The sequence below is a fragment of the Tenrec ecaudatus genome, chromosome 6 (genome assembly GCF_050624435.1).
Source record: "Tenrec ecaudatus isolate mTenEca1 chromosome 6, mTenEca1.hap1, whole genome shotgun sequence".
Taxonomy (NCBI): Eukaryota; Metazoa; Chordata; class Mammalia; order Afrosoricida; family Tenrecidae; genus Tenrec; species Tenrec ecaudatus.
Genome location: NC_134535.1, coordinates 110,128,912 through 110,152,937, shown reverse-complemented (window position 1 = coordinate 110,152,937; position 24,026 = coordinate 110,128,912). Strand labels below are relative to the sequence as shown.

Below are 24,026 nucleotides of genomic sequence, written 5' to 3'. Positions count from 1 at the left end.
ACTTTGGTTAGGATGGCTAGCTAATAGCATCCACGAGAGGGCCAAGCTCATGGTGAGAAAAAAAGAGGGGGAGGGAGATAGGACGAAGCATTGCCCAAACCCAGCACGCTTTGTCTAGTTTTTAGCTACATCTTTAAGTTTCTATAGTATTACATAGTTTCCTGCCCTCTGACTCAGATTCATAACAATCATCCTTTGGAGTGGAATGGACCTGCGCCTTTGAGTTTCCAGACTGTTCATTTCCAGGGAGCAGCAGCCTTGTCTTTCTCCTATGGCAGCTGATGAGCTCGTCGATGCAGAAGCCACCAAACAAAAAATATATAAACACGAATTTAACTATCAGGAGAGTTTCTTTGGCTAAACCTCACTACTCCTCAGGTGAGAAAGACTGCATTTTCTTTGATTCAGCCTCACTTCCCAGGATCGATGTCAGGATGAGAATCTCACCGTAGGCAGTGGGATCAGCCACGTGCTCCTGCATGAAACAGCCAAAGCCGGAAAGGTTTGTTGTCACGCTGGGGATGCCCATCACAGTGCATTCCGCTGCGAGAGAGAGACCAAGGCTTGGCTTCAGATAAGCACCTTCAGCACTCGAAACAGTAAAACTAGCCCTCTCACTGCCAGCCTGTCAATTCTGACTCAGAGTGACCCTATAGGACAGGGTAAAACTGCCCGTGTGGGTTTCTGAGACCGTAGCACTTTATGAAATTAAAATGTCTTTCTACCACATTGGCTAGTGGTCTCGAACTAGGGATCTTTCAGGTAGCAGCCCCGTCCATAACCAGAGTTTCTAGTGAAACAGCCCTAGGCCACCCCCTAAGTATGGTGTTACCTTCGTGCTAGATGCTGCCCTAAGCTCTCCATAGATATTAATTCATTTACTCTTCTGAACAACCATATGAAATGAGGTAATCATAATTCCCATTTTACAAGTGAAGAAATAAAGGCACAGGGAATTTAAATAACTTGCCCAGCCTCACAGAGCCAGGGAAGCAGTCGAGATGGGACTTGAAGCTTCGTACAACCCCAGACAGCAAAGTTACAGCATTGGGTTTGAATGTTTGCATCATTCACAGCCTGTGTCCCTTGGTATTTGGGATGATTTTTGAAATAGGTGAAGTATGTTTTGGAGACTATTGATTTCTCCCTTCCACGTGTCTCAGGTGCTGAGTGAGCTCATAGTCTCTCGGTCCCTCCAAGATACTTGAAGCCTATTTTCCAGAAAACATATATGTTTTCAAAAAGACATTGTTATCAAGAATATCTGCATTACCATGCAGAATTTACATTTGATTAGAAAATCACTCTTGATTGATTAATGGGGATGAATTTAAAGAATACAAACATTTCCATTATCCATAAAGTCATGCCACTCAGACCATAGGCTTACCTGGTTCTCTGCAAGTATTTCATCTTGGCTTAGTTCAATAGCCTGTGAGCAGTAATCTTTTTGGAGTAGGGTAGGGGACTATGGATAAGGACTATCAGCCCTTTTAGAATCCCTAGGGGTGGGATCTTGTACAAATATGCATATGCAAGTTCAATGGTGGTTTCATGAAAGTATACAAATGTTTTTTCCCTATTAAATACTCATTAACACACTATCTAGTAAATATCAAGTACAGTCCCTATGTAAGCTCAGTAAAATTCATTAATGTCATAACATTATTTATATTCAACAGATTTTCTAAGAACGCAAAATGCAGGCTTAAATGAACACTTTCTGAGATGAGTCATATCTAGGATTATTTGAAAAAAATTAGCTATCTAATATGGTAAAACCAAACTTATCCTATCAGAGGTGTTATTTCTCTAACCATGTAAGGTTAGGTACAGAATGACCAACTCAACTCAGTTAATTTTAAATGGGGAATTACTCATTCACTATGGATTACACCTACTGCTCACTTATTGGCCATCTTATTAACTGACATTTTGAATTTATGACAATATTTTAAAAAGCTACGACCTGACCATTTTGTACATCAGTGACTAATGTTAGGCAGTGGCCAATGCTGGGGCACAGGCGAGAGTAACGGCTCTCATGGTTAAGGTTGTGTGTCAACTCCACTGGGCCATGATCCTCAGAGTTTTGCCAGTTAGATAATGATGTAATTTGGCAGTTGTGTAATGGTATATTCGGATCTCTATTTTGTGATCTGATGTGGTCATCCTCCATTTTTGTATAACATCAATTTCTTCTTCATAACCAGCTGGTCTTTTGAACCTAACCATGTTGATTTGTGGGGAATGAGTGCATTCTTTAAACTTATTTTCTCTTCTGCTCATCTCTTTTTAAAATAGTATTTTTAATAATTCGATGGACATATAATTCACATATCATACATTTCAGTAGTTCAATCATATTCAAAATCATGGTGTGATCATCACCCCAATCAATTTAAGACATTTCTTCTTCCTTGTACTCGTTTGTTGCGAGGTCTCCCTCCTCCACCATGCCCCTAAAAAACGATAAATCCAGTTGCTGTCTCTATAGATTTGCCTATCCTGGATTTCATATAAAGAAAAGCATACAAAATTCAAGCAAAAACAAACAAATAACCCAAAAATAAAAAAGAAAAAAACCCAGAAAGTCTCAATTGAAAAGAAAATACAAAATATTAAAAACTGGAACAAATAAGTATCAAATCAAAAGGGAGATCAAATGACAAGGTATCACATTTTAATCTAACTATAATGACAGTGATCCCCCCTACTATGCACTCCATCTGATAATAGACCCTTCCCGTCCCTGGTCCATTGCCTCAGGAGACTCACCAGCGCGCGAGTCCCCTGCAAATGGAGTTGGTGCTTTCATTGTCACCCATACCCTCCTGAAAACTGGGTGCTCACACTTTAGGCTCTAATACAACTCTGAGTTGCTATTTTATTACTTGCAATCTTGAATTACATAGGCTGGTGTGTTTCTTCTGTGTGGACTTAGCAGACATCTCACTTAGATGACTGCTTATTTGAAGACAGGCCTTTACAACCCAGACACGATGCTTTCTGATAATCAGGCACCATCTGCTTTCTTCACCACACTTTGCAGTGGCACCCAGTGATCTCTTCATGAAGGAAGGCATTCAGTGGGGCCAGGTCACAAGAACTAAATATTCTTAGATTTGTGCTATGATTAAGGGCAAGCTTAAAATCCATTCATACATTTATGACTTATATGTGTCTCTAGTTCATCTTAGAGATATAATTATCATTTTATCTGGAATATTATAAACCATCCCATGGGGCATGTGGTAGTTCCATTGATATTATTATTAATTTAGCGAATTGTATAGAATTTAAAACACTGTTGAGAGAAGGGAAGTGTACATATATGACTTTTTTAAAGATAAAAGTACATAAATTGTTGATTTGTAGAGATTAATTACTTAGGTGACTAGGCACTATTTTCACAAGCGATGTGTGTTGGCGATAAGGCAACTCTTTCAATAGTGCTCATTCACAAAGGCAGAACTATGCCAGGTGGGCATGTCATCAAAAGGCAGAGAGTATAAAAACAGCAGAGCATGGCAGTCTGGAGTTGCCATTTATTGGGAACCCTCAAAGCAAAACATTTGAATCAAATTCCAATGACTCCCACATCTATCCTCTTGGGATAGGAGTTGTCAGCTTCTTCTCACATGAGGGTGTTTCAGCCTGAAGCTTCTCTTCAGCTCATCTTTTAAAATACCTTGAGCCTTTACTTCCTAGATGTATCTGCCCCATCATTTTTACAATTTGGTTTAACGTTGTCCTATACAGTAACAGTTTTGATGGAAGGTCTGGTTTTAGTTGTGCGGCATTTTCTTCACCCAACACTCATTCCCCGGGCGCTCATGGATTTGGATTTGTGCTCTCCTTCCCCATATGCTTCTGATAATCCACTCTGTTACTCATCAGAAACAATAGAAAGAGGACCAGAAATAAAGTATTAAATTCATTAATGAACTGAGTGTTTTATGTGTCTCAAAAAATACTCTTAGCAATTTAAGATAACATGAGGAGTAAGCCTCCAGCGAATTCCCTCTGACCATTGCCCAGGGATGTCTTGCTATCAGACAGAGTGCATCGCAAAATGGATTAGTGAAAATGTCATTACATTACAATTTAACCCATTATAATTTGTTCTCTTTTTTGACCTATTTTAAATTTCTTCTAGCAATTACTATTTCATTCTTTCATTTCAATTGAGGTTTTCTTCTGTTATTGTTGTTAGATTATTGTTATGTTTTTGAAAATATGAAATCCAAGAAGGGTGACTCTATAGAGGCAGTATCTGGATTAATGGTTTCATCCAGCTGTAGCAGGGGAGGTTGGGCAGGGTGAGTGAGGAGCTACTAAATGATATAAGAATGAGGAATATGCTCTGATATTGATTGTGATGGTTGAAAATTATTTCCTAATATAGTTAAATCATTGAATTATGTATTATTTGAAATATATATCAATAAAACTCTTAAAAGCAGAAAAACCGAGGGGATGATAGCTTCTTGATGGAACTATATAAATGGAACAATACCTACAAACTGCATTCACATTTAAAGTTCCTTTCTTTAACTTTTTTTCTTAGGAATAAGGAAGTAAAGAAAACTTCACTATAAATCTTTTTTATACTATATTTCTTTAACTATGTGAATATATTAGCTATTAAAACTTAAACATCCCAATTAATTTGTATTTAAAATATTCTTATGAAATAAATTTTTAAAAGCAATATTGTTAATCATATTTCTCATATGAACTCTATTTGTAGTCAATTTTTTGAATAGAAGAGACCATTAGAAAGAACTAGATAGTGTTCTTTTATTTGGAATGCAATGAGATAATAACTCCTACTCGTTAATATATGTTCAACCAGAGCCCTGTATAGTTACATAATCTTTGTTCTTATTCTTCGATCAGGACCTATAGAGTATAAAATGGAAACCTGAGATAGACTGACCCCCAATTATTTTAAAAGCAAGTTTCAAAATAAAAATCTTAATATATGCATGTTGCATACCTGGAGTATAGCCCCAGGGTTCATAGTATGATGGAAACACCCCAAGATGACAGCCTCTGACAAACTCTTCATAATCCATGGGTAATAAGGGGCTGGTGGAGGATAAGAACTCTGGGTGCAGAATCACCTAACAAAAGAACATTCACAGAAGCCAAAAACATCTTGATTAGACAATAAGGGAAAGCCCTGGTATTAAAGAAGAAACATATATAAACGAGGGTCAACAAGAACGTTTCTTAAACATGTGGTCCCAGAACAGTCCTTAGAATTGGAAAGAAAAGAAGTAAGAGTCAGTCAGAATCTACAAGTTAGGGGCAGCAAAGAGAGGCACTTATATTGGATTCTCAGTTAGGCTACCTGCTTAAAGTGACAGGTAAAAACAGAAAGTGAGAGCACTGAAATGGTCGATAAAAGTGGTGACAAGTTAGACTGGAAGACTGTGCAATGGAATTGAGTAGGGCTGAACAGGGCTCTGTTCACATATCCCCCTGGTTCCCGAAACCGAGCACAGTGCCTACAATACGGGGGCTCTCGGCAAGAAGACGAAGATCTACAGGGGCAGGAATTCGGTCTTATTGTATAAAACCCCTCAACCACTGCCACTCTGCCTGGTCGTTGTAAGAACTCAATCAAGAGTCAAAAGCATGACTACATTTACAGAACTTGCATAAAACCCCCATTAGCCACTTTCTCAGAAGTACAAAACTTCTCACATGATTCCTTACATTTCGCAGTTCGGGAAGAAACAAAGATGATTTGTATTAATCTCTGGGGTCCTGGTGGCATAGTGCTTACACGGTGGGCTGCGTTCTGCATGGTGGGCAGTTTGAAACCACCAGCATCTCCGTGGGAGAAAGACTGGGCTTTCTGCTCCTGTAAACAGTTGCAGCCTCAGAACCCCACAGGAAGTCGCTATGAGTCAGCATGGACTCCATGATAACAAGTTTGATTTGGTTTTTAATTCAAGTAATATGTATAAGATCTACTTGTATCTGTTAAAATTTAGTAATTTTTATGGTTACTGCAGTGTAGTACAATAAAAATAAATGCTAGAATTATGATTCAAAGCCATAAATATTTCTTAATTTAAAAAATAATTCCCAAGTATTTATTCTATTCTAATTTCCCGAGACAGTAAGTAGAATTAATTTTCTCTAGAATTATCATATAAAATGCTTCTGATAGATGCTTAAACAAGTAAGGGTGGTCTGTAATAAATTCTCCCCAGAGACATTTCACATAATTTTGAAGTGTCCTTTGGAAACCACCCGGGCTACCTTGACCCTGTCGGTGCGGCTGTTGAATAGGGCGATCCGCCGAATGGTGCTGAGGATGGGATCTGTGGAGTCATCCGTCATGTTGTGAGTGGTCACCGGAGGCAAAGACTGGCGCTGAAGTAACACAGGGGAGGAAATGTCAATTTGTGGAGCGAACTAATAAGTGACTCATTTCACCCAGAGGTCGTTGGCAACATTTCCTCCAACCTTTAAGCTCTCTCAGTCTTTTGAGATGGCACTAATGATGATGAGAAGCAGTTTGTGGGGCAGAAGAAAATCACGCGCGCAAGAGCTCCCTTGCATACTTAGAAGCTGTTTCTATTCTGCAGCCGCTGCACGGAAGGCCTCGCCTCTGACTGCTTCTGCGGCTTTCTTGAAGTGTAAAGAGGCTCTGAGATCTCGACACAACAAGAGTTACCCTCCTTGTCCCTCCTAATGGGCATCTCCCAGTGACCCTGCTTCGCTGTGATGACCGCTACGTTGTGAGCTTTAGGACACGCGCAAGACGCATGCTTAGCTTTCCTCCTTGCAGTCAGACCAATGGATTTCGAAACGTTAGCCATGCTGTCCTACTGCGACCTAACATTTGACGCTTTCTGAGCAATGTATGATTTCTGTTTTTGCAAGACGCATCTGATTCTTCATTTGATTCCAAACTGTGCAACCACAAGATTTAGGACACAGTAAGAAAGGCCCCAGAACCACACGTGAAAGAGAAAATATAAACTTGTCATTTGAGTGAATATGTAGAAGTCTCTTTTCTGGCTCTTGGATTAAAAAAATCCCCAAATTCTCACATCAAAACACTGAATTAAAGTTATGGGAAGTAGTAGCTTGTTTTTTCTTCTTACCTGAGTTGAAAAGATGGCTCTTTTCATAATTGTTAGATCATCGCGATCCAGAATATTGCTTATGTCAGGCATTTCCCCTCTGCAGAAAAATAGATGTTCATAATATAATGCAGTGTTCCCGTATGACAAAATGATTAGCAGCATGTTAAAAGCAAATGTAGAAGGAAATATTTTCATTCGAAATTACTGGGATCGCAGCTACGAAAAGTCATAGAAGTTGCAAGATGAAATTATAGAGCAAGTGACGATATCAGGATGCCAGAGAGGGAAAGGAGATAAAGATGACATCTCTTCCCCAGCTGACATTTCAGACATACAGAAATAGAAAAAACTCTGACTATTTTGCCCATCAACTAAATATACGTGGCAGCAATGAACACCACAGTTCGGGCAAGATTCATGCTGACCGTGATGGCTGAGATTATGTGTCAACTTGACTGGGACCCGGTTCTCAGTGGTTTGGCTGAGGACGTATGTAATGACGTAAAATAGCAGTGTTGTTGTGATGTCATTGGTGGTTTTGTAATGCTGTAGCCTTCCCCATTTTGTGCGTAATGCCAATTTGTTGTACAATAACATTGATTCCTACCGTGCTGAGTAGCAGTACAGGACAGAGTAGAAAAGCACTTCCGTAGGGTTTCCGAGGCTGTAAATACAGAAGTGATCTGCTCCACCCTTCTCCTTTGTGGGGTTTGCACCACGGACTTTTCGGTTAGAAGCTGAGCATGTAACCACTCCACTACCCTGGATCCCTTTTAATAGGTGAATTTTTAGAATAGTGAAATATTCTGTGTGACATTGTAGTGATGGACCCATGACATCACGCATTTGTCAAAACTCATAGGACTACGCAACTGAGTCAATACATTTATTTTTTAATGCTCCTTCATATTCCTGATCGAAGGCAATGTACACTTTGGTCATTCTCTTACTTTTTGTGATGCTCAAACAAACCCACTGCCACTGAGTCAATCCTGACCCAGAGTGACGCTACAGGACAGAGGAGAACTGCCCCTGTGGCTTTCGGAAACTGTCAATCTTTCAAGGACTGAAAGTCTTGTCTTTTCCTGAGAAGCAGCTGGCTGTTTCGAATGCTGGCCTTTCCAAAGCAGCCTCACGTGCAGCCCACTGTGCCAGTGAAGCATAATGTAGTTAATATCATGTTTTTATTAATTATAACACAATATAGTATTATACTATACATTTCTTTATTATAATATACTAGAAAGGAAGATGTTAAATAGAATGCACTAGGAGGAGGGCCAAGAGGATCATAAGGATTTTCTGTTCTTTCTGCTCAGTTTTTATGTTAAGACAAATTAGTCTAAAAGTAAATACAGAGTAGTGGGTCAGCTTTGTTTCATGGAGAGATCTATGACAGTTCACCCACCAGTCAATTGCCTTTAGAGGTTGTCCACCATCAACTCAACTCAACTTGGAAATGCCTCTGTAATTGTGTAGTTCAGGTGTGAATAAACCATAGTAATGATTACTGAATAAAGTTGATAATTGGATTTTCACACATACACACACAGTGAATATTAAAACAAATATAGTTTTCTAATGAAATGCAAAATTTTATACTATGTGGATAAATTTGATAGTACAACATAAAAAACCCTTAATATTAAAAATTAAATGCTGAACATCAAGAGGACACTATCATATTCTATTTACTTTTGATTATTATACTCTAAAGTGCCCATAACATATCTAAATAGGTGAAAAGTAAATGGTGACCACCTTCTACCATGGATCAGAAGACAGTCCAATTTTTTCTTCATCCTTTAACAAATATATACAGGGTTTTACAAAGTTCATGAAAATAAAGAATTAAATGATAATACAAATTTTCCACAAATTTTGAAACCATGTAAAATATAATATTAATATATGCTTTATTAATAATTAAGTAAAGAAGTGCTAATGTGAATTTAATATATATTTTAAGACAACATATATTTTAAGTCAAAAAATCTATATATTTAAAATCTCATGAAATCTCCTTCAGCTTCAGATTATGATATAAGCTCTTAATGTGATTCTGAACGAATTAGAATCTTTTTCTATATGAAAGCCTTCTCATTTGAACAATCTATTAAGTATTTCTCAAACGAATGATGAAATATGGAAACACGACTAAACACATCTTCAAATATTTTCCATTTTCATATTTAGAGCAAAATAAACATAGAGCTTGACCTGTTAAGTTTGAATAATAAAGTCCTGCATGTTGTGTGCTAAGTATTCTAAGCACTTGCCTTAATAATGAATCATAGAGTTTCTTTCCAAACTTTTCCTTCACAGAATGTGCAATGTCCCTAGTGGAAACAGGAAGATTTATCATTTAATCAGTGAAAATAGTGCCATAAGTTTTCATCTGCATCTGTTCTGATCGTGCTGCTGTTTCGCCCGGGTGTTCTTTGAGCAGACTCGGCTCTCTTTTGCATTGCCTCTTCCGTAATTGTTCTGTTTAACTCAGACTGTGGGTGAGAACCCCTAAAGCTCAGGCAGCAGAACACCTGCACCCAGAGATCTGCAGATTCAACCCCACTTTTGCTTAAAACAATCAGGGGTAGGAGCGGAGGGGAGGAGGAAGAAGTAGGCAGCAATGTAGATAAAATGAGTAATTGGTTGATATTTATGGGATCTAGGTGAGGTCTCTTATTCAGAGATCATTGTACTAACCTCTTTTGCATCGGTTTGAAAATATCCCCAGTACAAGGTTCAAAAGACTATACACAATCTATCTTTAAAGGGTTCTACAGAGGCATTTAGTTTTCTTCTTCCTCCATGGAGACATATTCCAAAGGGTTCTTCCCGCCGCCCCCCCCCCAGTTTATATTATTTTTTATAGTTACACAGTTTTGTCGATATTACATAATAGAATAAAGTAACAGAAGGAAGACTGCAGCAATTAGCTAAAATAACCCTGAAAAACAAAGTTCATGAAGATATGCCAGAAATCATTCACTTAGAAACATGTATCCCTTTATAGTTTTGGCTGGAGGGCATTCACGAGGCGTGAGCTTACCACAGCTGTTTGCGCACTGCTTGTCCTTTCAGGGTTTCCACATTGAAATTATTGGTCTTGGCAGGCATGATGAAAAACACCACCACTGTGACGTCACTTTTATGCATCTGAGGAAGGATTAGAAAACAGCGGTGTCAGCCATCAAAGATAAAATAAACCGCACCCACATGAACTTGAACGTTGGAAAAATAGTGATTTTAAGTATCTTTAGAGAAAAAGAATACTGATTTGTGATTTATAGAAAAAATTATACCTGTGTTCCCTTTCTGAAAATTTTACATTTAAATCTGGCTTGCAGTTTCAATTGCTCCATTTGAAAATTTGAATAGACAGAAAACATTGTCATGAGGTTAGTAATCTAAAATCTATAATCCAGTTGCTGTTACGATAATCATTTTTCAATTATAATAAAACAAACAAAATACATAAATGGAAATTAATGTTACAAGAGCAAGATTTGTTCTTGAAAATTTCACATTAGACATGTAATGAGTAATTTAGTTGTGGTTAATTCTATTTGTTCTTTCTTTTTTTTACTGTTTTCAGGTATATTACTCTATTTACTTGGCATTGCACTTTGTTTTCCATCCCTAATATTTCTAGCTCAACTGGAAAATGTTTCTTGGTTTGGTAGAACCTGGGCTGAATGCTTAAAATACAGTTTAAACTGGTGTTTTCTAACTCTAAAATTTATATTTTTTTCTTTTCTCATCCTCAAAATACCACTGACCTAGTAACTTTCATAAGGAAATAACTTATTAAGCAGCTGTAGGAATAAAAACATAAATTCATTTAAATCCATAAGCAGATGAATGGCTCATCCACTTTGGAAACAGTTGACTATTTTTCAGGTGAGATACTTTGCCATCTGCTGTGTGGTCTCTGATCTCTATAGTCTGACATTCCATTCAGGAAATCTATGGAAGTCTTAGACTAGGAAACAGGAGTAGTTATTGTGTTACAAAAGAATACATATACTCTATGGAAAGTTATGCTTTCTTTTAATTTCTGCAGGTATCTTAATTATTTTTGGTGTCTGAAAAAATGATAGAGGCTTTTCTTTCACATCTAAAAATAAATCAAATATTTATTAATAGTATATATAAATTTAGTCACAATGCCACTAAGCATGATGCAAAGTTATGTAAAACTATGAAGCTTACTGAAAATAAACATTTAAAAATATTGAGATACAAATTTATCAGATAATATTATTCTACTTAAAAATAATTTTCTACTATGCAATCCTATTACATCATCTTCCTTTTTATTTACATATTTCATTTTTATTAATTTTAGCGAATTTTGAAAACCGTGCTTGTCATACATAATATCTGCTCTCAGTTAAAAATAAATCTATGAGTGGGTTGGAAAGGAGGAACTGATTACAAGGATCCACATGTGACCTCCTCCCTGGGAGATGGACGGCAGAGAAGGGGGGGAAGGGAGACTCCGGATAGGGCAAGATATGACAAAATAACAATGTATAAATTACCAAGGGCACATGAGGGAGGGGGGAGCGGGAGGGAGGGGGGGAAAAAGAGGACCTGATGCAAAGGGCTTAAGTGGAGAGCAAATGCTTTGAGAATGATTGGGGCAGGGAATGTGCGGATGTGCTTTATACAATTGATGTATGTATATGTATGGATTGTGATAAGAGTTGTATGAGCCCCTAATAAAATGTAAAAAAAGAAAAGAGGAGAAAAAAAGAAAATGATTAGGGAAAAGAATGTACAGATGTGCTTTATACAATTGATGTATGTATATGTATGGATTGTGATAAGAGTTGTATGAGCCCCAAATAAAATGTTTAAAAATAAATCTATGTTCAAGAAACAAATTTTAAGCCTCCCATAGAAATCCGGAAATTAAGCATATTTTTGGTATTTCTGTAAGACTTAAATTCTACACTGGTCTCCTTTGAGTGTTTCACTGTTATTATTTTATATTTCTATGTGATTATTCTGTAAGCCAATAACATCAGTCAGTAGCTATGCTCTGGTACCTTCTCCATGGTAACGTTATTTGGTGTTTATTTTATTACTCAATTAGTTGAGGACTCGTTTTAACTTCGATCTTCCTGAGTAAAAACAAAACTCAACATTATTCGAAGAAGAAATGCTTTTGTGGAATTTTTTTTTTTTTAGAATATTCCCTGATCTGTCTCAGATTTTCTTTTTTCAGGCAAGAAGGGTAGTTGCTATGCTTGAAAGAAACAGGCGTCCTATGGAGGCCAGAGGCTCTGGTACTTGGACTGCCAGTCCTGTGGTACATGTCACGATGGACACCCGTTTTGGGTCAGGGGATAATGGCAGTGCCCAGAGCTACCTGCCCGTGATTGCATGGGCAAGTCTAATGCGAGGGTCAGCATTCGCAAGTCCATTTGTCCAAGCTACATCTCCTAGTGTAGACTTTATCAGTTAAAAAGTGACCTTTTTTCTCACTGGATTGATTTCTCTATTTTTTATATTACAGTTGGCTAGAAGTGTCAATAAATTGCGGTTGCAAAGGATGTTAGAATAGTTTCTTGAAAATGGCGAGACTTACTGTCATCTAGTTGATTTCGACTCATAGGCACCTGGGAGGAGTCCAACTGTCCGCGTGGGTTTTCAAGGCTCACCTCTTTACGGGAGCCTCTTCTTTTCCCTGGACAGTGGCGACTGAACTGCAGCCGCTGACCTTGGTCAGCAGCCCCAAACCCCAACACAGGATATCTAAATTGGTAAGCCTATAGGACTCTTAAAATATACCCTTGATAACATGATTAAATATGCATGTATATCTGCACAATGTGGTAGCTTTAATTAGTAATTTCAAAGCCAGAAGTCATTTTTAGAATTGGGTTATTGCCTTAAGATATTACAACCATGAATTATATTGAAAACTACTTAAGTAGCCACAATGTTCTTCACTTCCTTCTACAAAAGCATTTTACCATGTGGCAGAGTTTCCTTACCCTGAGCAGGAAATTTAGCCTGGATAAAGATTCGAGGAAGATGTCAGCTCCTTTGTTCGAAAATTCATACCTCCCCGCAATGAAAAGGAACAAAGTCTTTTCAAGATCAAAGTCAAGATGACTATAATAAAACAAAACAGTTTCAAGTGAAGTAAAACAGCAACAGAAAAATGTACACATGGATTTCAGCTAAAGTACTAAAGGGGCTGGGAAAGACAAACATTGACCATGTCAGCCCTGGTTACTCTTTACTAAAGATCACCACTAAAAGCATGTGCTTTAAAAAAATAGGGAAAATCATACCCATAGAAATGACCTCGAACGAAATCTTGGATCCTGGCCTTGTACGTGGCGTGTAGATTTTGAAACTCGTGGACTGCTGAAAATTTCTTAACATTCAAGCCATTTGGAGTAACCACGTCTAGAAAAGCAAAGCAAAATCATCAACACGATGTCTTCTGAGAAGGGGCCATTCTAGAAAACACTATGAAGTTAGATGTCTATTAATAGTTCTAGGTCCTCATTCCCATAGAAATATATATAGTTATATATATATATATATTATGTAATATATATATATATAGGTCCTCATTCATATATATAAACTTCTCAGTCTTCAGGTTGAGACGGTATTAGGAATCTCTGATCAAATTAACTGTGGCCGGTGAATTGATTGAAATGATCCTGACTGCTCCTGTTATATTCAGTGGCTTATTATTCACCAGGTGCTATTCCAAGCGCTTCCCAATGTAGCTATTTTAGGTCTTGAAGCAACCTTGGGAGTAGGTGCTCCTATTATCCACACTTTCTGAGGTGAGAATTGAGTCAGCGACCTGGCAAGGTCACATGGCTGGTGACTGGAAGCAGACCCCACACTGCAGGTATGTTGCCTTAGACAATGCACGACACTACCGCTTGTTATCTCATTGCAACCAAATGTACAGGGGATTTGGGGAAATTGGAAAGGTATGTCTTATGGCAAATACATAACTGACTCATTCTGTCCCAAAGCTTTTATCATTACAGAAGAGAGGCATCCTTGGTTTTCCAGAATATTAGTCTGTGATAGGAAATATAATGACAACTTAGAGTACTTGCTCAGTTGAATACACAGGCTATTCCATTTAATAGAAGTAAAAACAGAAGTAAAATAAAAACCAAAGCTGTGGTTGACTGAGTAATCCCAAGACATCTGAGAAATTTCATTCTTACACCCTGCGAATATTATTGTTGCCAAGGAGGATTTAGAAACAGGGCGGTTTAATTCTGGAGTTCATACGCTGTCCGCTGTGCCACATCGCTACAATGCCCAGAGGTAATAGAAAACAATGAGATATGTGAAAATTTAGAAGATATATCCTACACACTTAAAAAGAAAAAAAATCTATGTCCTAAAATGAATGGTCTAATTAAGTAAACTAACACACTTGCTCAAGAAGGGCTTCAAATAGCTAAATAAGAAATTGATGACTCACCTTACAGTTTTTTGCCAAATGTGCAAAAGTGTACTTATACAATATTTTGAAAACTGATCATTATATATATTGAATAGGATCGAAAGCATGCACAGTTTTGAGAGAGGAGTTTTACTTCTAAGATTTTTCCAAACGATATGACACAATATATGTATAAGTTTAGCTGTCATGCTATTCATCAAGATACTAATTGACATTAACTTTTAATACTTATTTTATATATCCATCAGCATATTTATACATTCATACAATTCATTTCCTTTTGGTCACTTAAAATTATACTATTTAAGTATATGGGTTAACAATGTGCTGGTAAGAATTTTTAAAAGGTACATTCATGAAGATATCATTGAAGATATTGGTGCTATCACAAAGTTTAGTGAAGAAACTAGATGGTGTTCTGTTATTAGAAAGAATAATGGCTGAGATCTTAAAGGCTTATATGTGACCAAGCAGCCATCTGAGTGAGGCGTCAACTGGGCCCACACATAAGCAGCACATCACCCTGTGTGATCGCAGGATGGTGAATGATAAAAATCTTAACCTGAAAGAGGGAATGGCATCAGAGCTTCAATTGTGAATAACTGATCTTCGATATTCAGAGGCTTCGATATTCAGTGGGAGCCCAAGACCCATTCTTACAGTCCACACATGAATTGAGGTGCCAGTGAATCCCCTCTGCCCACAGATCAGAGATATGATTAACCTAGCTATCATGCAGGGTGCAGCGGCTTTTAAAAATGTTTCATTTTTCTGTATTTTGTTTTCTATATTTTTCTGAAATCCAGGATGGATAGAGCTATGAAGGGCTGATGAGAAGGGTACAAGAAGGAAGTAAAGGTTCTAAGATTATGGAGATGACTGCACAAATCTCATTAGTGTGACCAAACTATTGAAATGTATGATACATGAAATATGTCCTAATAAAGCTGTTTAAAGAAATACAATAAAAGGGCAAGCAACAAGAGTGATCTTATTTAGCAAGTGTGCATTGTGCACAGAAAGGAATAAAGAAGGCTACACATCAAATATTAACTGTAATAGGGCTATATGTTTTAAAATTTTCTTCCATAGTTTCATTTTCCTTTTTCATTTTTTGTAATTAACTATACTAATTACAAAGATTTTATTTTTTGCTGCCATAAGAGGTAGGTTTTTAATAGAGGGATCACTTCGAAGTTTATTATTTTCAAGTTTCATGGTAAATGTTGTATTGAAATGTCTATAGTCAGCAAATTTATAATATGGCTTTTTCACCAGCATCTGATACAAAATGTCATTTTTACAATATCAGAAGTGAGTCTGAGTCCGATAAAAGTTCAACAAGTAAAAAACAGACCTGTGCCACTTCACAGTAACATGATTTAAAATCTTTGTCTCATTGGCAGTTGCCATGGGGAGATTTTACCCAGCATTTGTTCAAGACCTTTGCCCGCAGCACTGCAGCTGTGGTTAAAATTCTCATTGGAGAAGATAAACTCATAGCAACATGTCATCATAATGCTGTCCCCACCCCAATGCGCTCAGGAACATTTTAATGTTTATTTATCTACTAAAGTTCACTGCCCTTCTTAAACCACAAAGCGTCCAGAGGTTTCACAATTGCAGTTAGACCTACCACACGCGTCTGTCCCTAGTTAGAAGAGTAGTAGATTGCAGTGTTTAAAGTTCTAGCAACAGCAAAAACATCCAAGGAAACTAGCTCACGTGCTACTAGACAGACAAGAGCTGGGGAAAGGCAAGGCCACGATCCATTCAAAATAATATTCATTGACGGGTTTTAAACCCTTACAATTGACTAGACACTGGTTTGAGCTCTTTCCATGTTTTATTATTTTAATCATTATAATAATTCCGGCTAAGAGACAGATTATTAGCCTTATCTAACACAAGGCAATAAGAGTTTAAATAATATGTATAATATTATATAGCTTGTTAAATATCACAAAAATCATTTTGACAGTGAATTCGGGCATTCTAACACAAAGCCTGTGCCTCCTACCTTGATTCTGAAGTTAACTTCCTAAGAAAGAAGGAATTAAAGAAAATGTGCCTAGAAACGAGATTCAGAACATATGCTTGGAGAATGCCCACTTCAAAAGCAGAGGGAAGTCGTGCATTTAAAGCACTTATGGAGAACCATGGGAGCCCTGGTGGTATAGTGGGTGATGAGTTGGAATGCTAACCACAAGGACACCAGTTCAAAACCAATGGCCATTCCATAGGGGAAAGATGAGATTTTTTCCTACTGTAATGAGTTACAGTGTCAGAAACCCACAGGGGCAGTTTGACTCTGTCCTACGGTATCACTATGAGTCTGAATCTGTTCATTGACATTGAGTTCGGTTCCTGAAAGAAGAATGATGTTGGGGAAAATTTGGAATGTGTAGTGTCACAAAGGCAAGGGAATGATCAAAGTGTCTATTGCTTTGAATGACCAGGAATGTGAAGGAGCATTTTTTTTTTATGGTAAATTTTGAAAGAGTAAATTCAGGTCTATGCTTGGGGTTGGGGAACCTGAATGTACGTGGGTTGTGGAAGTAGTAACTATGAATCATCAACTGTAACCAACTCTTGTTTTATAAACATGCCCCTGCCTATTGATAAGGAATTCTGGTGGCTTACTAGTTATGCTTTGGGCTGCTAGCCACAAGGTCAGCCAGTTCCAAACCACCAGGTACCCTGAGGGAGAAAGGTAGGGCTTTCTACTCTAGGGAAGAGTTACAGTCCAGGAAAGTCACAGGGACAGCGCTACCCTGTCCTAGAAGGACATCAACTTGATGACTGTGAGTTTGAGTTTGGTCCTACTGAAACAACTGGTTGGGTAGTGGGTAGTGTTCAAAAACAGTGCAAGGAAAGCTTGGGGAGACGGAAAACAATAGGAGTCTACTCAACAAGACGAGCGAGACAATGCCATAAACGTAGGACTGGGGTTGTGGCGCACCGATTTCTGATATTTTTTTTGGCTTCCATTTTCTTAAAAGGGAAGAGTCATTTCCGTTTGCTTATACACATCAAGTCATTACGACATCTCAGTTTCTAGGGAGGCCACTTCAAGCATAGATTGACCACTGAACTATGTTCCAGATCTAGTTTACTATTGGTTCAATGCAAAGCTGCTGAAATTTGGAAATCAAACGTGGAGAAGAGAAATCAAGGAGTAGGGGAAGGGTAAATTACTGGAGCGTTTGATAAGTAGTTTAAACTGTTGAACATAAGGTTGATGAACTGAAATGTAAATCCCCTTCTTAAAATGTGTGTAAAGATTTGGGCCGCAATTGTGAATGCCAAGAAAACAAAATCCTTATACCCTAATGTCTTTTGGACCTAAAAATTTAGTGACCAACTCAGGAGTAATAATTACCAGGCTTTCTTTTCAGCATGTGTTCTGCTTCTATTGCTGTTATTTCAGAAACAGTGGTGAATACGTGTGCACAGTGCACAGAGGCTCGCTCCATGCAGTATCGATGGTAAATTTGCCTTTCCCCGGCCTCTTTGTCTATGTCAAACTGTTGAAAGAAAGAAACATATTTTTGCTTACACCGAACCTTCTACCACTCAAAACAACAGATGATGTTTTTACTGGAGGCTGTGTGACATTTTATTACCAAAGAAGAAAGATGATTTTAAAAATCTATTACTTAGGATTATAACAAATCTGTTTACACTATTTCTGCTTCCAAAATGTTTTTTACCACCAATAAGATTATCTTTAAAATGTTTTTTTAATCTCCTAAGGAAATGACATTTCCACTTCTCTACACCCGTATCTGAGGAGTTGATTTCAGCTCGTAGTGACTGTACAGGACAGTGCAGAATTGCCTCCACCCCACCCTGCACAGGGTTTCTAAGGCTGTAATTGTTATGGAGGAAAAATGCCACATTCTTCTCCCATGGAGTTTTGCTGAGCAGCTGAATGCTTAGCTATTGAAATATGAAGGTTCCTTCACTTCGCTACAATCACAGAGCGTTCTTGCTCTTTGGATATTTTCATTATAATTTTTTGTTGTTAGTTTTAGAAAGGTACACTCTATATTATATACAAAGACAAAAAATTGACAACCTGACATTACTTATGAGCTGTACCTAAATTTTTTACTTACATACAAAATAGTCTTAAAAGTAGGTGCAAGAGTGGAATCTGTAATCTGTGCTTATTACTTTATAAATGTTAATGTTGTTCCAGAACCTTCCTTGTACTCTAAGTATCTTTGGGGTAGTAGTATAACTTTTAACTGGAGTATCTGATTATTATTCATACATTACACACACTTTGTTCTGTTTTATAGAATTCTAGAAATTCTCAAATGAGAATTTCTAAACGATTTTTGAAATGAACTTGCTGTCTTCATAATTTTACTGAGAGCAAAGAGGAATCCTATACAGATATCAAATCTACAAAGGTCACAAATCTGTGATGCTCAAAAATGCTTTGCAGTATTATTGACATTATTATAAGTGACATGCATATAATAATTAAGCTCAAATGAGGGAAATGCAGAGGAAGACTAAATTAAATGATATTGAGTCATGGATTTGGATACTCTTCTGTGATGAACAAACACAATCATCACCAAGGATCTACATCCTTTCAATAGCTTTTACCTTCACCCCTTCCCCCAAAATCTCTCTCTACACCTGCAGATTGCCATAACAGAAGAAATCTGACCCATAAATTTCTACTGTGGCTGCCAATCAGTTAGTCAATGGGAGGATGGAGAGCAACGGAGGTTCCCAGTATATGTTTACATGCCTAGGATCCCTGTTCTCCAGGGGTCTTCTCTACGTCTCATAGATGTATATGTTTACATGCCTGGGATCCCTGTTCTCCAGGGGTCTTCTCTACGTCTCATAGATGTATATGTTTACATGCCTGGGATCCCTGTTCTCCAGGGGTCTTCTCTACATCTCATAGATGTATATGTTTACATGCCTGGGATCCCTGTTCTCCAGGGGTCTTCTCTACATCTCATAGATGTATATGTTTACATGCCTGGGATCCCTGTTCTCCAGGAGTCTTCTCTACGTCTCATAGATGTATATGTTTACATGCCTGGGATCCCTGTTCTCCAGGGGTCTTCTCTACTTCTCATAGATGTATATGTTTACATGCCTGGGATCCCTGTTCTCCAGGGGTCTTCTCTACGTCTCAAAGATAAATGTAGCTTTGCAGTCTTCATAGCATTGCCAAGCCGGAAGGAAAGAGCCCAGACTTTTGCTCATGACATTTGATTTCCGTCCCCTGCATTCTTCCCTCATGATCCAAAGGGAAGGATTGAGTGCTTCACAGAAGGACAAAAATAATACTTTTCAACACTAAAGTCTAATTTACTGCACTCTCAATAAAGTTAGACAAAGGACGAGCCACCTGTCATCCCAGGAGAAGCTTGGCCATGAATATTGATGAATGAAAAGGGCATTTCTGACATCTGGCTGGGAGATGAAAGACAACGATCAATACTTCTCATCCTTGAGCTTCAAGCATCAGCTAGAATGTCTGGGGGAGGCAGGGGGTTGGGGAAGGAGGGACTATTTACCTTATCCAGCTGGTTGTAGAAATCAATATTTGCTGCACATAGATATCTCCCCAGCAGAGTTGCGTGGGTGGTAAATATTGTGGCAATAGGAAGTTTCCGGGCTCGGGAAAGGATCAGTCCAGTTCCAGCCTGCCATTCATGGAAATGGGCAATGATGTGTTTACCACCTGCATGATCTGTCACCTGTATCAGGAAAAAACAAAGCGAAACCTTGTTAGGATTGTTGACCTTGCTCATAATACACAGCATAAAAAAAACCGATGACGTGTGTGCATTTGACAATAACCTGTTGTTGCGGTTGCACGTGGTGGATCAGTTCTAACTCACAGGGACCCTCCGTACTCCTGCTCAGTCCTGCACCATCCTTAACAGCAGGCGAGGGAGTCTAAATAGAAAACCTGGGGAGTAGCTTTAGAGGGTCTTAAGAGCCAGTGAGCAGCCATCTACAGGGCCAACATGTGTCTTTCCCCATGCGGAAGAAAGAAGAGTGATGAAAATCAAAAGAGACCTGAGACCATTTACTCCAGTGGACTCATGAACCTCACAGCCCCCCGCATCTCCACAGCCCGAGACCAGAAGAACTAAAGGGTGGTGTCTGCCTACCACTACCAACTGCTCTGAAAAGGATTGAACTAGAAACTTCTGGGTAGCGTGGAAGAAAAATATATACCAGAACTCAAAATTATAGAGGAGATCAAGATGATTGGTTAGGTAGAGTGGCAGAACCCCCAAGCCTTTAGTTTGTCACTTTACATGTCTGAAACTGAACTCACGTCCATGTCCGGCTAACCAGCCATGATAAGATATGATATTTGCCCGGGACACAGGATTAGAAAAGAGGGAGGAGTGGAACCAGAAAACACTGGCAGGAAGTGGGATAAGAATAGCACATTGAAGGGATAGAAACAGAGGAGCAAACATAATGAGCCTGAACTATTGCAGGTGCAATGGATGACCCGCTCTGCTACTGCCGCCGAACAACAGTTACAAAGCACACGATAGAAATGAAACATGCAGATTTAGCCAGGGGGTGGGGCTCTTTTATAGATTTCGGTGATGTGTTCATGAAACCCAGCTATTTTTTTAATTGATTCTCTCTTCTAGCGAAGAGTCAGATTTGTTTTTGTATCCACAGATGGGGTTCATGGAGTAAGCCCCAGCAGACACTCAATGGATGTTTGCTGCATTGTCAATACTATGCTTGACGAGATCACGTAGCTACCGAATCAGCATGTTCTATGTAGTTCCAAGTTTCTTCTTAAGTGAATAATAAATGTATTTATGTCTTAGGTCCATGTCAGTTGAGTTTTCTGTTCTTTGCTTCCCAAAGCATTAGAGAATACAATAGTATATTATTATTATTATTTTAAGAACTCTGGAGTATGAACAAAGTAATAAATAGCATGCTAGTAATTTACTAAAAAACTGAAGACATTGACTCATTCCACCAGACCAATCCAGACTAGACACCAATCTCTTCACCTTAACATTGTCTGATCACTCTCACAAAAGAATTGACATTTCCACTTCTTATCCCTTTTGAGTTGTCAGTTTCCTTAACACTGGGGAGTTCAGTAACCTTGATATTGGGAAACACTGGAGTTTAAGAAGCATGAAAGCATAATTTCCAGCCTGGTAAGTTGGGTGAGTTAACAGAGAACAAAGGTTCTTAAACAATGCAGGAAGCATCAATAGAAGAAGGAAGGAATACAGTTACTGTGCCAGAAAGAACTGGTCGATATTCAATACTTCCAAGAGGTGGCATATGATCAAGAGCCAGTGGTACTAACGGAAGAAGTCCTAGCTGCAGCAAAGGCAGTATTGTTAAACAAGGCTCCAAGAACTGGTGGAAAAACCAATTGAAATGTTTCAACAAAAGTTGAGGTACTAGAAGCTCTCACTTGCTTAAGTCAAGAAATCTAGAAGACAGCCATCTAGTCCACTGACTAGAAGAGATCCATATCTGTACGCAATCCAAAGAAAGGTGAAAATTATCAAATAATATTATTAGTATCACATGAATATAAAGGTTGCTGAAGGCAACTCAACAACAATTACAGTAGTACATCAGTAATATGCTGCCAATAATTCAAACCAGATTCAGAAGAACACATGGCAAGAGACATATTATTGCCAACAACAGATTAATCTTGGCTGAACACAAAGAATACCCGAAAGATGTCTACTTGTGTTTGATTGACTATGCAAAGGTCACCCTAGTGTGGATCCTACAAACTATGGACACCATCGAGAATGAGAAGAATGGGAACTCCAGAACACGTCATTCTGCTCATGTGGAATCTGTACATGGACCAAGAGACCATCATTGGAATGAAACAAAGGGATACGGAGTCATTTAAAATCAAGAAGGTGTGCGTCTTGGCTGTGCCCTTTCACCATATGCATTCAGTCTGCGTGCTGAGCAGATAATGCTGAAATTTGGACTATTTGAAGAAGAATGAAGCATAAGGTTTTCAAGGTGTATTAACAGGTTAGCAATATGTAGATGACACAGCTTTCCTTGCTAAATGACGGGTGGACTTGACACACTTGCTGAGGAAGCTCAAAGATTGCAGCCTTAGGATGAAGTTCAATACACTGTAAAGGAAACCCTCATAACCGGACAGATAACATCAAGTATTTAATCTTGCTTGAATCCACAATCAATGCTCATGGAAGCAGCAGTCAAGAAACCCACCGAGTATTCTGCACAAGATCTCTCGACCACTGAGCCACCAGGGTTCCTCGAGGCGTAGTGCTTAAGCATTGGGCTGCGAAGGGCAAGGTCAGGGATTCCAAACCACCAGCCTTGTTTCCTCCTCCCTCTGCCCCTGACCTCATAATAGTCTCCAAATATTTTCCTTTGGTGTAAAAACCATTTTCCATTTATAATAATGGTCTCATGGAAGTATTTACCTATAAGAAAGTTACTAAATTTGCTGAGCAAAATGTCCTCCACTATTTTGATGGATTCCTACCTGTTTGCTCTTCCAGAATTGCTGCACCAAGCATGGGTGTGAATATGTGTATTTGTGTTTTGTTCTTCGTTTCCTTAGGGAATACACCAAGTAGGGAGATGGGAAGACCCTAAGGGATTTGTTTCCGCATTTGTTTAAGAAAGTGTCATGATTTCCCCCTAACGTTTGTACAGTTCTGCAATCCCACCGGCAATAGACCAGCATTCCAATCTCTCTACATCCTCAGCAGCATTGATTATTTTCTGTCGTCTTGAATTGTCCTGGCAGTGTCAGTGAGAGGAGGTATCCCTTTGTTGTTTTCATTTGTTTTCTCGGATGGCCAATGAACACGAGCATTTTTTCATTTCATTGCTGGCCACCTGGAAGTCATCTTCAGTACATTTTCCATTCATGTCTGGAACCCAATTTTAAGTATCGTTCTGTACTTTGTCTTCTCACCTGCCCTTTGACATTTTGGGTTTAGCTCTTGCACTTCTTCATTGCTTCTGTTTGGTTTAGCTGCTCCTTGGTCAAGAGCCTGCTTCAGAATCTCTTCTAATATCTACCCTGGCCTGTCTTTCTTGTCAGTTTTTTTAATGACCTTTTTGACATCATCATGTATGATATAATTGATGTTACCCCACAGTTAGTCAGGTCTTCTGTCATTAGAGTCCAGGGGTTCAAATCTATTCTTGACATCTCAAGAATCAGGTGGGATATCCTCAAGGTCATATTTTGGCTCTTGGGGAATTGTTCTAATTTTCTTCAAGCTCAATAGTAGCAATTGATGGCCTTCTTCACAATTGGTCTGTGGCCTTGGTTTGGCTACTGTTAGAGTTACTATTTTTGTTTTTGAAAACAAGTTTTTGCTATGAAGATGCCCTTGGTTTTGCAATATTCTACCACCAAAGTTGTATTTTCCAAGTACTGCTCCTTC

At 38.5% G+C, this 24,026-nt stretch overlaps 1 protein-coding gene across 1 annotated transcript in view; it reads right to left on the bottom strand.

Annotated features, from left to right (window-relative positions):
* The window catches only part of GYS2 (glycogen synthase 2), a 47,607-nt gene that overhangs the window by 4,594 nt on the left and 18,987 nt on the right, over window positions 1–24,026 (bottom strand). Inside the window, exons 4-13 of the mRNA XM_075553057.1 lie at window positions 20,133–20,315; window positions 17,960–18,104; window positions 13,424–13,541; window positions 13,121–13,241; window positions 10,165–10,271; window positions 9,392–9,451; window positions 7,131–7,209; window positions 6,280–6,393; window positions 5,003–5,129; window positions 448–543 (exon numbers count right to left, since the gene is read on the bottom strand). Of these exons, the coding sequence (XP_075409172.1) occupies window positions 448–543; window positions 5,003–5,129; window positions 6,280–6,393; window positions 7,131–7,209; window positions 9,392–9,451; window positions 10,165–10,271; window positions 13,121–13,241; window positions 13,424–13,541; window positions 17,960–18,104; window positions 20,133–20,315 (1,150 nt within the window). The remainder of the gene's footprint in view (window positions 1–447; window positions 544–5,002; window positions 5,130–6,279; window positions 6,394–7,130; window positions 7,210–9,391; window positions 9,452–10,164; window positions 10,272–13,120; window positions 13,242–13,423; window positions 13,542–17,959; window positions 18,105–20,132; window positions 20,316–24,026) is intronic.